This window comes from Rhipicephalus microplus, chromosome X (genome assembly GCF_043290135.1).
Source record: "Rhipicephalus microplus isolate Deutch F79 chromosome X, USDA_Rmic, whole genome shotgun sequence".
In the NCBI taxonomy this organism is placed as follows: Eukaryota; Metazoa; Arthropoda; class Arachnida; order Ixodida; family Ixodidae; genus Rhipicephalus; species Rhipicephalus microplus.
Window position 1 is genome coordinate 396,280,803 of NC_134710.1, and position 15,030 is coordinate 396,295,832.

Genomic DNA, 15,030 nt, shown 5'->3' on the forward strand with positions numbered 1-15,030 from the left:
CTGTGTCGTATAGAAACTGTTGAAATGTCAAATCGAATAGCGTGCACCCTTCCAGAGAAAGTTGCAGTTTGAATGAGAGCCGAGATGATATGCTCAATTTCCCTATGCAACGCTCACTGCTTCCGTACAACAAAACAAACTCTGACCTTGACATGGCTTCATCTCATCTGGAACACACAACTGCTTTCCCTGTAAAGGTACCTCAATGAAAAAACGCCAGGCCTGCGCGGAAAGTGCAGCACAGTTACAGCGAAAGCTAGAAAGCGACCTTTCAGAGCCTTTTCTAAACACTCATTGGATAACTGCTGCAAGCACTCTTGCTGGGTACCCACTACAGCATTAATGATAATAATTTCTGGGCAGTAGGCCGGCATTCACTTTGCTATCCTTCGTCATTCTTCTTAGAAGTTTGGTATCTGCTACACACTTGCAAGGAAATTTGTGCCTATTGTTCATGCAGTGGCTGACGATGACAAGGAATCATGGCTGAAGTGGGGATGCGCCACAGTGAATAGGTGATCAAGAAAAAGATATTGTAGTGGGTTAGAGCATTGGAGGACCCACTCGTTACACTATTGTCATTGTCGGACACCTGGTTGTTCTTTTGCTGTTATAAAACACTTCTTTACTCATTTCAATGCGATTCCTTTCCCGGCGTCAAGACTGTCAAAGGAAAGTTAGTGAACAAGTCTCAAGCACCGGCACGAATGAATGGTAGAACTATGGGCTGCTACGCAACGGACCCTGGTTTGAGCTCCACTGTGTCATTGGTGCTAGATTTTTTAGGGGCGAAGCTCCTTAGGGCGTGGGTCTGTACATCCCATGGGGTTTGTTGTTGGTGAAGTATATGGGCACCAATGGCGGTACTTGTAGTTGATTATGCTTGTATTTGATAAAGTTTAAACTAGATCGCGATACTTGTGGTTTATAAGCTTAAAACATAATAAATTTAAAACTACATGGCGGTTCTTGTAGTTGATGATGAAAGGTGTGAGATGTTGTAATTTGAATTCTGTCACATGAAGAACGTATCATTGGTGGAGTGCATTTGTTCGGCGACGTACGCTAGGGGAGCTTTTTAATGAAATTTTTTCGCTGTTGGCGCGCGCTCAGAGTCGTTGAGTGATTCTAGAAGAAGAAAGAAGGCACCTAATTTCTGTCTGCATCATGAGCCACATGGCGCAGTGCCTACACGCTCGGAGTCATTGGATGGACACGGCTGCGGAGCGTAAATCGCTCAAGGTTGCTGCGGCGCTTGCTCGCAGGTAGAATTCTAATGTGTGAACTCGCGAGGCAGGTGAGCAGTTCCTATACAGGAACCGGTCACTCTTCATTTCAAGGACCATAAAGCCATCATAATGAAGGGACATCGCAAGCCATTCATCGTCTCTAAGAACAAATAAAAGTTGATTTCTATATATACACACACAGTGTTTCTCACGATCTACTTATATCATGATCGACTGGGCGAATTACACACGGAAAATTCACGGCTTTACTGATGATACTCTCCGGAGCTTTGCCCACTCGTCATCATTCACCCCGTGGATATGCTGTGATTTTTTTGATCTTTTTTCCTGCGAAGTGGTTACGGACAACGGCGGGAGAGGCGAACAAAGAACTACGGCACCACCCGTGACCCGAGTTGTGATCTCATAACAGCTTCCGCTTTAAATGAAAGTGGTGGTCCGCTGGGGTGGTATGGTGGTTGCACTGCTCAGCTGCCGACTCGAAAGTCGGTGGTTCGATGTTAGCTGCAGTGGTTGCCTTTCTACGGAGGCGAAATGCTAAAGACTCGTGCAACGTGTGACATCTATACACATTAAGGTTGAGCAAGACTTCGTTTTGTCGGAAAACTTGATTTTGAGATTTCTCAATCGTCTGACGCAGAATTTTTTTATCTCTCAGAAAATTTGTCACCCTTGAGTGCTCGCGGTTCCAAAAATCATTTTTGGGCCTTCTTCTTTGAAAGTGTGACAGAAAATGTGGGTGTACCTCTACGTTGTTTCCGAGTTTGAGTACCTTTTTCTGGGGAGCTTCATGACATAAACAAAGATTCTCCCACATGTTTCTTAGCGGTACTTACATAACTAAAACTGAAGCCTAGGCACTGCATTTATATATTTTTTATTATAAAAGATAACCTTCATATGTGGCAACTGTGATGCAGTGACAAGTCTAAAAAAGCAGTTTTCGTAGTCTGCTCGCAATTTTAGTTCCACTTCAATAAACCTTCGATAGCTGCCCTTGTGCGAAATTGCAGTGATCTGCAGGTAGTGTATATTAACAAGAAGAACAAGAAAAACTAAAACAGTATACAGAACACCATCTACAATTTAAAAATATTTTTGGGTTGTAATGCAACCCGCGTGTATTTTAAAAATGTTTTGCAGAATTTATAGCCATAGCTTTTTAAAATCTGCTGTACAGTCAAATAATAAAACTCTCTAAATCTCGCTCCATGTTAAGAGGAACATTAGATGGTGTAAATTTGTGGGGCCTTCTTCTGTGGAGTCACTCATAATGGGGCGGGGGGGAGGGTATATGCTACACATCGTGAATGAATGAGAAACCATCACAGACGACGTAGGCGATCACGCTTGTGTTGTTGTGATCGCTTCGGCAGGAGCGGGCCCCTGGCTTGCCATGGTGGAAAAAACCAAACCTTGGCCACTTCGAAGTTTACTCATGTCATGTTGTTGCCAACATCTCCGCCAAATGTCGCGGGGTTGAGAGTATGAATGAAAGATATATATATATTTACAAAATATAAAGGTAGAATTTCGGGAAGCTGCAGGCAAAATGGCGGGACAACAACACAAGTGAAATCACCTTCGTTGTCTCCATCGTCCGTCTGATGGTTCCTCATTCGTTCCTAATGTCACACAACAATATTGTGGTTTTGGTGCGAAACCGTACAAATGATTTATTATTAAAGGGGCCCTGCAACACTTTTTGAGCATGCTCATAAAACACTGCCGATCAGTAGTAGAGGCTCCTGACAACACTTGAGCAAAATATTATGGCGCAACATATGGCCTGGAATTCACAGTGAATTATCAAGGTCAGCTAAAAATTGCTTTCTTTTATGTCGTGAATTGACGGAAGATGCTCAAAAATCACTCGTAGTAAGCCCACCTATCAGCCATTAGCTGATTTGAACGTGGTACACTCGGTTGTTACAGAGATCGTCGCGATATGCTGCGCGATCACACTGAAAAAGCCGCAAATTCAAAAAAAGAAATTAAAAAATTCCTCAAGGTCACGACGCGTCACGTGACATATTTTGTTTGCCTTGGCCATCCCTCTGTGCTTAGCTTGTAGCGCTTTTGTCGGGACGAGAGGAGAGATAATGTAATTGTAGCATACAGCAAATTTTTGTAACTCCACTCGCACTGGACGGATTCTTAGAAATTTTCTGGCGTTGAATTTGTGAGGCAATAAACATTTCCTGTGAATTCGTTCCATGGTTACTTTAAAAAGTGTTTCAGGGCCCCTTTAAAAGCAAGTGCTGTGGTTCGGTGCGGGAATGTGTCATGAGTGCTAGGATCTGGCGCATGGGAGAATGCTGAGAATGAGCAGCGCTTCAGGGCACTGATCGTTGAGAAGTCTGTAAAGAGTAAAACTAGTCTCTGTGTGATGTGCCTACTTTTGATACTTCATGAATATTTTGAAAACTGCTGATTTACACTGCGGGATCTGCTTGGTTGCTAAAGAAAGCTAAAAATGGATGATAGTGGCCTTGACAGGCTTTCATTAGGGCTATGCTACCAAGTTTAAATGAGCAGTGGTAACGTACGGTTATTTTGTGTAAAAGTACAGTGCAAGCTGCATAAAAACTCATTTGCATATATTATAACGCTCAAGTGACCGTGACAGCTTTTGCAATGAACAATACGATTTACTAACATAATGTAGTAAGATAACATGATATGTGATGCCAACAGGCAAAAAATATTCCACGCTTGCTGTAATACCTGCTGACTGCGCTGACTGACACTCTCGTGTTTAAATGCACGCACACACCCCATAAAGTGGATGGAGGGATGACCGCTGGTGTAGCTCATTAGGTAGAGCATCAGATGCATTATTCTAAAGTCAAAGGTTTGGTCCCTGCTCGTGGCGAGTTATCTCTTCATCTGCTTTTCTTTCTCAACATGTAAATTTCAATTATTTCTAATAACATTTCATGTTAGGCTTGTGCGAGTAGTAAATTCTAGGTTCAAAGTGAATAGTGATCTTAGTAGAATAATTTTGAAGAGAATTCGAATAGTATATATGATATACAAAGAAAAATGGACATATTTATCGTCACCTAACTAACCTGTACATTATTTCTTCAAAATTGAAATAGGACCTCTATTTCTTTTGTTCAAAGAAAGTCAAAATAACTTTGAGTAGTAGCAGGATTTAACTTTCAGTAGGGTGTGAGTGATGACCTGTAAAATACGTAAGATATCAAAATTTATTTACTTACGAGCATATAAGCAGTCATAACAAGCTTTTAGGCTTAATTAAATGATAAATTGATTTGAGGGTAATATGCTTATTGAAAAGTGCCTTGCAACACTTGTTCAAGTAGCCATGGAATGGCTTCAGTAACGAAGCTTATTGCCTCGTGAATTCACCACAGCAAAAATTTTTAGAATTTGTCCAGTACAAGCGGAGTTGCAAAGATTTGTTTCCCACTGCAGTTGCATTCTCTTCTCTCGTCCTGACAAAAGAGGAGGAAGCTAAGCAAGGAGGGATGGCACTGGGAAAGAAGATCACGCTCTTTTTTTCTTTTCTTCGAATACGCAACCTTTCAATGTTATCCCGCACGTTCATGTAGACAAGTTGCGGCTGTCTGCAGCAACCCCTAGTAATGACTGAGCGCACCATGCTCAAATCAGCCAGTGGCTGATACAATGGTTGTGACGAGTGATTGTTGAGCTTGTGGTATCATTTGCTGAGAGAAGAGAGCAGTTTTTAGCTGACTGAGAATTTATTGTGAATTCAAGGCCGTGTACTGCGCTATAAAATTTGGCTTGCGTGTTCTCGTTAGCCTCGAGTGCTGATTGGCAGCATTTTCTGACCATGCTCAAGAAATGTTGCGGGACACTTTAAATTTGAGGGGGAGGGGGGCTTCGCGGCAGAGCGGATTTCTCCTGGACAGGTACTTTTTTGGCTTAGCATTATTACACTACAGAAAAGTTGCTTTTAAAGGCAGTTGCGTGCGGAATAATATACTATACATTTATTGGTTCATTGCGAATACGTTGAAATGTTCATTAATTTGAATTTGAATACACTACTATCATTCACACAAGCCTATCTGATTTGCTTTCTTTGGCATCGTTATCTATTACCTTGTATTATTATAATTATAACGTCAAGCAGTAACTACTGACTCAGTGGAATAAAGCTTCTTTGATGCCCCGTTACGGATGTCTAGTGGCTAAGGTACTCGGCTGCTGACCCGCAGGTCGCGAGTTCAAATCACGGTTGAAGTGGCTGCATTTCGGATGGAGGCGGAAATGTTGTAGGCCCGTGTACTCAGATTTGGGTGCACGTTAAAGAATCTCAGGTGGTCAAAATTTCCGGAGCCCTCTACTACGGCGTCTCTCATAATCAAATAGTTGTTTTGAGACGTTAAAACCCACAAATCAATCAAATCAATCAAAGCTTCTTTGATGTTTTCCCCTATTTTATATATAGTGAAAGAAGCACATTTGATCTCATAAGATGAACATCACAAATTGGAGTTGTAAAACTTGTGAACATAGAAATGATTGCTGGCGCTTCGGTATTCTCAAAGGTGCATGAGCAGCGGCAATCGCTATTACTTGGTGACACTTGTGTAAATGACAGATCGGCTCATCTCAAGACGTACAGTATTGTCAAATTTTACTGCACTGTTGTGTGCATATGACCACTGTTGTTTCGTAAAGTCCATCGAATGAGAACCAAACTGAGCGTGATGCTCTTTGCTCAGGTCATGTTCAAGTCTCAGCTTCAGAAGAGCGGAATGGAGCATCAACTTCGACGGGAGATTGAGATCCAGTCTCATCTCAGGTGAGCTTAATTTTTGACGCTGAATGTAGTGCGGCTATCATACACAATGAGACGTTGGCAGGCTTGTTACGCCATCCAATGTACGTTCTTCCGTAACAGCGATGACCGCGCCACTGTTTTTCTTTTTATCTCTAATTATGACAGCTTACGGCAGATATCTGTTTTCCTCGCCTGCGTTGTTAAGGTACGAGGCCAAGAGTCAAAAATGTTTTTTAAGGCAATAATCATTACAGAATATTAGTCTGCAATATAAAGCACACCATTTTAGGCACATGTGAGCATTATAAACAATCACATTTTTTGTAACCTTTTCATAATTAAAAAGATTTTTTAAAGGTAGGCCTTACACCAATACTTGTAACTCAAGTTTTACTTGTAACTCAGAATATTATTTTTGTAGGGACATAGGGAAATAAAAAAGCTTTAGCCTGTGCAGTGAACCAAAACAAATGAGATCTGGTGAATATTTTGAAAAAATTCTTATTGAATGAATACCCAGAAATTATCTACTAGTACTAAAGGCACATAAGTATAACAGGCAGCCATATTTAAGGGGGGAGGTGGCATTGAAAAAAACTTTTGGTTTGTTGACCTACAGCAATGAAATTTGGCATGCATATTCATAAGTGTCTCGAATTGGGAAATATGCAGTTTCATCATGATATCTTCAGCAGTTCTCAAGTTACATAATGCTGCACGATACAAATACATGGTCTGCTCGTGGAAAGGCCAGGAAGCTGCTGGCCTTTCCTGGCATGAAAACATGCCAAGAAGCTGCGAATGGTGTTGATCTTTACTCAAAAGAAAGCTACAGGGTATGACACTCTCAGAAGTTTTTATTAAGTACTCTTTTTTTAGAGATCATCATGGCTGCCGACATACATTGTCAGAAACAGTGGCAGGAACAAATCATCGTCTAGAAAAATAACAGGGCCATAAAACAGAAAGTCAAGATTGCTGTACCCACAAGCAGTGTTCAGGAATTCAGGGGAAAAAACAGAATCAAAATCGGTCTAATTGTTCCCGTGCTAATTTTTCCACGAGCAATGCACAATGTCCAAAATACACTTGTGAGAAAAAGCCTGTCGAAGTTTTCGACAGGCGTTTTTCAATGAACTTTTTTGTTTCTCGTTGAATATTGATGAAAATTGGCACCGACACTAACAATTACCTCACAATGCTTTCAAAAAAATTTTGAAGTGATACCACAAATATTTTACGAGAAACAAATTATTTCTTCATTGAACCATGTGGAGGGGCTGAGCATAATGTCAAAAAAAAACAGTATTGAGAAAGCTGCGCTTAAAGTTTGAACTTTCTTTACGTCTCTAAGACACCTAAAAATTGTGATCTCTGGTTTGTCTTGAGATATTTGACTTCTTTTCACGATTTACTCCTTTTCATGATTTACAAAGAACAAGTATGGATTTCAAACCAAGTTCTTTGCATGAAGCAGTGGTGTGATAGGTATGACACAAAAGATTGTCAATTGAATAAAACCATATACTGAAATTATTACACATACTTTTTGTGCTGAAATTGTAATTAGTGTAATTAGGTACTTGATTACAAATATTCACTGAACTTTTCTTTATTTGGAGAGAGGCTTATTGCATCAGAAATAAGGATCACATCATGACGGCCTACGCCTTCTTTCTCAATAACAAAATTATGGGCAGAAGACTGGTGGCACGGGGATTTCTTGCACAATAATTAATGACACAAAATAGGCATATAAAAATTCGTGCTCCTGATTCATACATGCTCTTTCGCCGCTCTTGCTGTAAAACGCATCATCATACAGCCGGTCGCGGAAACTCTAATCTACAGCAATTCATTAACCTCGGAACATTCATGGACGTTCATGGCGATATCAAGCACGCCTCCAAGCACGTCAGAACTTCATCACAAAAGCTTATTGACAGCACTTCATATGATCGTGGGGTGCGCGGCCGCGTGGACAGTGCAGCCGGCACGTGATGCACTTGCCGGCGGCGTTCGATGACGATGCGCGAATTGTGTAACTACGAAGACTAAAAAGTCGGCACGCACTGCACTTGGCATCTCATTTTCGAATGACGACGCGCGAAATTGCTAGCCGCTGTTCTGAGCGACCCTTGGCAGTGAAGGGTTGGGGGGGGGGGGGGGCGAGCTTGACTGCGTTGTCCGCGGCCGATGCGTAAAATGCCCGTACGTGATTCAGAGGAGCTAGCGAGTGATGTGGTACATTCCTTGCGAAAAAGCATGTCTCCAAGAGTGCGCTTGCGCGTCGTTTCTGCCCGCAGTCTCGCTGTCAGCGGAGTTAAGCCTATAGCCGACTCCGTTGACGCGCCGCACTCGTAGACCGCCGCGCGCCCGCTCGTAGTAATCTGATTGTGCATCCGGTGCGGCCACTCGTAGTAATCAGATTGTGCCGCCGCTTTCAGCTTCGTTGCTTGCGAAGAAGCACGTCACCGCGAATGCGCTAGCGCGCCGTTCCTGCCCGCAGCTTCACTGTCGGCGTAGTCAGGGCTAAAGAAGACTCCGATGACGCGCGGCGCTTGTAGAGTGCGCTCCCGCTCGTAGTAACCTGATCCCGCATCCGCTTACTGCTCGTAACTAAAGCGTGGTTATATCTCAAGTGATTATCAAGCCGTTAACACGTCACAAAGTGGCGATTTTCGAGAGTCATGTCCTCGCGGCGCACAAGCAGCAGACGACGATCTCCCGGAGCGAGCATCGGGCCAATGGCGATGCGAGCTGAGGCAACATGGCCACCACGGCCAATCAAGGGCCTCAAAACGACCTTCAAACATTTGCTTTTTGCTCGCTTGTTGTTAAAAAAAGGAGTCAGCTGAGGCGGGAAAATTAAAGACAGAGAAATGCTATTTCCGATGAGCTCAAGAAGCCGGCTCCCGGCCCAAGCATCGCGAAGCTAAAATTTTTTGAAAAACGCCGTTTTCTTGCCATTTACAAAAAAATTTTCCCTTCCTAGGAGGGTGAAACGAATTTTCCAAAGCACTTCTGCGCGGTTTTCAGTGTAGGTATTTTCGAACCAGATAGAAAAAGGTTCCAGAAACTGAAAACTTGAGTTTCAAACAATCAATTTTTTTGCCATTTTTCGCGATCTCAAAGCCGCGTCCCCCCCTTAATATTGTAGCACGGTGTTTGCTCATTAAGGTTCATTGCGTTGCAAGAATCGAGGCTAGTCCGTCGCCTCTTTCTGCGTTCTCATGTCCCGGCATTACTCTCCTCTCCTCCGCGGTGTGCCGCGTTGGGAGAGTGGGGAGGGACGTTTAACTCCTCTCACCCGGTTGCGGATATTGACTGTGGCACCATGCGTGGAGTCTCTCGGGACGTTTCGCGCACGTGCGTCGGGAGTGAGAGAGAACCTCTCCGAGACGACATAAGGTAAGCACGCATTTCTTTTTCGTCCGTCGACTGGTTTTGTTTGGGGCTCATCGGGACTTCACCAACAGCGCCTTGCGCCTGCAGAGGACGCTCGCCTTTATCTGAAGCCAATGCGCACGGAGTTTTTGCCCTCGTTTGAGCAACCGGGCCCTTTGTCCTGGTGTCACCGTGAATCACATTTGCCCACGGAGACGAGCTCGTGGCACCCCTGTGTAGTACTTCTCGCCCGTGGCATGGATAAGCCCATTTGCTTTCCCGCTGCACCTTTGCAACGGGCTCTGTACGGTTTTTTGATGTTGCTGCAGACAATCAAGTATTACGACCTTTAGCAGTACCGTGTTTTCGCCACAGCGACGGTTATCGCGTGCCCGGCGGCTTGCTAAGACTGAACCCCCGCTAGTGGCCGTACGCCTTTGGGATACTTGTACACTACACGGGTGCCCAACCTGCAATCAAGCGATGGGGCACTAAAGCATGCATACTAGTTTGATAAGGAATTGTGTCAAGTTTTACTCAAAACTATTTATTAGCAAAAGAGTTATGACTGTTCCCGTACGGAAAAATAGCAGGAATGTAAGTTCTGAGAATGTCGACAAAATAGACGGGAACAAGCAGATCACTTTCACCAGATAATAATCATTATCATCATAATCAGCCTGACTACGTCCACTGCAAGACAAAGGCCTCTCCAATGTTCCGCCACTCATCTCGGTCCTCTGCTTGCTGCTGCCAATCTATACCCGCAAATTTCTTAATCACATCTGTCCGCCTAATCTTATGTCTCCCCCTAACCTACTTGCCTTTTCTGGGAATCTAGTTAGTTACCCTAATAACCAGTGGTTATCCTGTCTACGTGCTATGTGCCCGGCCCATGTCTATTTCCTCTTCTTGATTTCAACTATAATATCCTTAACGCCGGTTTGTTTCCTGATGCGATCTGCTCTCTTCTTGTCTCTTAAGGTTACACCTACCATTTTTCTTTCCATTGCTCGCTGAGTCATCCTCGATTTAAGCTTAACTCTTATTGTAAGTCTCCAGGTTTCTGCTCTTTAGCTAAGTGCCGGCAGGGTGCAGATGTTATATACCTTCCTCTTGAGGTATAGTGGCAAACTACCTGTCATGATTTGAGAGTGCTTGCCAAATGGGCTCCATCCCATTTTTATTCTTCTAGTTACTTCAATCTCGTGGTTCTGCTCCGCTGTTACTACCTGTCCTAAGTAGACACAGTCTTTCACAAATTCAAGTGCACTATTACCTATCTCGAAGAGCTGCACTCTTGCGAGATTGGTGTACATTATTTTCATTTTCTGCAGATAAATTTAAGACCTACTTTTCTGCTCTCGGTGTCTCACTCCGTAATCATGAATTGGGATTCGTCCCCTGAGTTACTGAGCAATGCAATGTCATCGGCAAAGGGCAGCTTACTAAGGTACTCTCCATTAACACTTATGCCAAACATTTCCCATTCTAGGCCTCTGAAAACCTCCCTTAAGCCCGTGTTAAACATCATTGGGGAGATTGTGTCCCCCTGCCTTACACACTTGTTAATTGTTATTTTGTTGCTTTCTTTATAAAGCACTACTGTAGCAGTTGATCCCATGTAGATTTCTTGCAGGATGTTTATATATGCTTCGTCGATGCCCTGATTCCGCAGTGTCTGCATAACTGCTGATATTTCTACTACATAAAATGCCCTCTCGTATTCTATGAAAGCTATGTGTAGTGGCTGGCTGTATTTTGAACATTTCTCTCTTAGCAGATTGATAGCATGAATGCGTTTGATTGTTGATTAGCCTGTTCTAAATCCTGCTTGTTCCTTTGGTTGATTGAATTTTAATGTTTTCTTAATTTTGTTAGAAATTACCTTTGTAAATAGCTTGTATCCTATGGAGAGCAAGCTGATCAGCCTGTATTCTTCAAGTCCTTGTTATCTCCTTTCTTATGTATTAGGATGATGTTAGCATTCTTCCAAGATGATCAGGAGTCCTGAAATTTTTAATATTTGCAGCAACTTTTGTCGCGGACTTTACTGCTGTGCGCCCTCGCTCGAGTGGCAACTCTGCATTTTCGTTTTGTAGCTGACATTGTATGGTCAGTACAAGAACCACGGTGTTTTCAGGCTGAGGTGCTAATTAATATTGAGGCAAGCTTTTGCAGTGCAGAGACCAGGCTTGATTCAGATTTGCTTATAATATCAAATGTTCTTCTTCTGTCATTATTGAAATGACACGCAGCGTCAACCAGAGCAAATTTGATGGTTGACAAGTTCACATATCAGTGCTTGAGCACGAACAACACATGTAACATGTTATATGTTTATTTAGTTAGACGTTTATGATTTTTATGATAAAAAATGAGGGGTGGACAATGCTTTTAGAGCACTGTTACGTTAGCACTTGATATCATAGCTAAATAACGAAGAAAATACTACATAACAAGCTAATCTGATGATGCAGACGAAGCTCGCAGTTTCAGTTTCGTGGGTGATCGGTGGTCTCACATTTTTGCCTGTAACTCTTCATAAAAAAACAAAAAACTAGGCGGAAGCTTTCTGCAGCTAAATGTTGGGCGAAAAAGTGCACATTTCCCATGATAGAAAACCAAAAAATTGACATTTAGAAAAAAATCTGTTTTTTCCTTGAAGTAATATGCATTAACAAAAACATTTCACAAAACATTCCCTTATGAATCGATCGCCCTTAGATTCTTTAGAATCTGTGAAGTATCAGCAAAGTCGAACATTTCTTGCACACTAAATTGCTTTCTCTCTTCTCTTGTCTCGACAAGGACGGTGGAAGCAAAGCAGGCAGGGTTGGCATGGTAGAAACAAGTTACGTCACGCAAATCAGGACCTTGAGCACATTTTCTTTTTTTCTCTTCGAACACGCAACTTACCTTCAATGTGATCACGCACACGGCCGCGTGTCTGTCTTCTACGGTGACCTCCGTAACTGTGCAGCTAACAATGCTCAAATCGGCCAGTGACTATAAATTTGGGCATAGAGCATCATTTGTACAAAGAAAAAGGAACGATTTCTAGCCTACGTTGTGAGTTAGTTCTAAATTTCTGGCTGCATGCCGAGCTATATCGTTTGCCTCACGTGTTCATCATAGTCTTGATTACTGGATAGCAGCGTTTTCTAAGCCTGCTGATAAGGTGTTGCAGGTCCTCTTTTCATTCCCACTGAGGCATGTGCCGCAACTGTGCAGCGAGCAGTTCTCCAATCAGCCAGTGAACATAAATTTCGGTATGTGGCATAATTTGTAGAAAAAGTAGGGAACGAACTCTAGCTAAAGTTTCGAGTGAATATGCTGCGATTTTTGTTTCCTTCCCCAGCTGTTACACCCACTGTGGTAGCTAAACAGTCCGGCGCATAGCCAGAAATTTTTTTCAGGGGGTGAAAGGGGGGCCACCAATTTTATTTTGGGAGGGGCACCCTCTTGCAAGGGTTATTTTTCACTTTCTGTGCCTTGGTGAAAAAAAAAATTTGGGGGGGCAGTGGTCTTGTGTGCCACCCCCTGTGTAGGTCTCTGGGTCATGTTGGTGATATTTTGAACACAGATGTGACTTTTGGTCATGGTTTTCTAGTTCCAGGAAGGATGGAACTTGAAAGGGGTGAGGGCCATGGATATGTAAATGGCATGTATGTGAACTTAAATTTAGGAGTATTTTGGATAATCTCACGAAATTGATTTGCTCTCCTTGTTATGGCGTATCTCGGTTTCGACATGTAAAACCCCTAACTTCATCTAAAGCCTGTGACCGTGCCTGTGTTGTTGGGAACACTTTGCTGAAGACTGTCAATAGTGTCATATTGCAAAGACAACTGGCATTTTACAAAGACCTGCGATAATACTCTTCATGCCTTTGTGGAACTTAGCCTGATGGCTTATGAATTTGAAGCTTGCTGAACGTGTGCTTTTTTGTATCTCTCAAAAGGTTTTGATTTGCTGGTTTATTGACATTTGCTCCTAATTTTTGCTGCCATATGCTCCTGCTCCTGTATTCGACTAATAAGCAAACTCAATGTAATAATATGCATTCGAACCTGTGGAACCATGTTCCTTAGTTTTCTTGCCATGGTAGCCCAACAGGCTGAGGCATCTTGCTGCTACACTGATGAACGGCAATGTGATTTCTGGCCACTGGCTAGGTTTCAGTGGAGGTGCAATGAAAGAATACCAACATACTTAGCATGCAGCATGACCACCATTAGTGCGCATGCGCCAAGTATCTCCTTACGCGTGCGCGAGGAAAGGGGAGAGTTGGCGCATAAACAGTGGGGGAGAGAACAGTCGCCAAGGGCCCCCTCTTCATGTGAGTGCAACGTAGGAGAAGGTGGCTCAGTGCTGCTTCCGCTTTGTTTCTCTTCTCCCGTTTATCTCTTTGCCACAGCTGTGCGCTCATATACTGCTGCACATGCTCGCTCCGTTGCCCTCTCCTAGAAGCGCTGGGTGTTCACTTTGTGGCACTCACACACACACACATTAATTCACACAAATGGGGGGGGGGGCAACATAAGCGGTACACAACATGTACACAACTCCACACACAAATGAAACCTACACGGACGCATACAAATGGAAACGCAAGTGAACACCAGTGCTGCTTCGCATACCCACATGGTTCCCTTTAGTGGGAGACGATGTAATTATTTTTCTGTAGTTTATTTTATGAAATGCAATAGAGGGATTTTACAGTCTCTAAAGAATTATGCGGTGAAATGTCACGTCTGCGTAAACTTGGAGCGATAGCAGAGTTAAAAAGCTTGAGCTGGCAGATCCGTGGGCACTCGTCATTTCAGCAGCATGTCTTGTCTGTTGTTGCAAAATGTTTTTCAGGCACCCGAACATCCTGTGCCTGTTCAACTGGTTCCACGATGAGACGAGGGTCTATCTGATCCTGGAATATGCGCCTCAGGGCGAACTCTACAAGCAGCTTACTTCGGCCAGGCGTTTCACTGACAAGAGAGCTGCCACTGTAAGAACATAGCCGAGCCTTTCGGTTGTGAATTTGCAGACGGGTGTGTCACGTGTCATTTCATGCTGTGGTAGGCAGAACTTTTGGGAGGGTGATATGCCAAAGTCTCTTATCCCTGGGCTGATAGTTACTGGAAGATAATGAAGTAAAATACTAAAGACTTCAAACAGCCCCTGGAAAAAACGAGTTTGTACATGGGTCCTGGTTCAGTTTCTTTATTGTCAATTAAAAAGTGACACAAGAAATTCCTATCTAAAGTGTTCACCTTATGATGTGGTTTCTCTTTTCTCACTATTCTTGTGTTCAGTACATCTACCAGCTCTGCGATGCGCTCAAGGTCTGCCATGCACAAAACGTCATCCACCGCGACATCAAGCCGGAAAATCTTCTCGTCGGCATTAATGGCGAGATTAAGATTGCAGACTTCGGCTGGTCCGTGCATGCACCTTCATCCAGGTGCGTTCGTCTGACTGTTAAATTCTTTTACACTGCGATAGGATGTACAGCAGTCTATCGAGAATTGCTTGGTGGCAATTTATCACAGAAATGGCGTCAGTAAATTTGTGCACAAACTGGTCAAAAAAGGAAAACTGTGCTTAAGCGCT

General features: G+C 43.2%; 1 protein-coding gene across 2 annotated transcripts in view; it reads left to right on the forward strand.

Moving 5' to 3' along the window:
- LOC119161902 (aurora kinase A-B) overlaps positions 1–15,030 on the forward strand; it is a 28,015-nt gene that overhangs the window by 7,170 nt on the left and 5,815 nt on the right. Inside the window, exons 2-4 of one of the 2 annotated variants that reach the window (XM_075881677.1) lie at positions 5,975–6,054; positions 14,287–14,425; positions 14,733–14,881. In XM_075881677.1, the coding sequence (XP_075737792.1) occupies positions 5,978–6,054; positions 14,287–14,425; positions 14,733–14,881 (365 nt within the window). In that variant the 5' untranslated portion in view covers positions 5,975–5,977. Of the gene's footprint in view, positions 1–5,974; positions 6,055–9,349; positions 9,445–14,286; positions 14,426–14,732; positions 14,882–15,030 lie in introns of those variants that run through there. The other variant, XM_075881678.1, reaches the window with a different exon arrangement.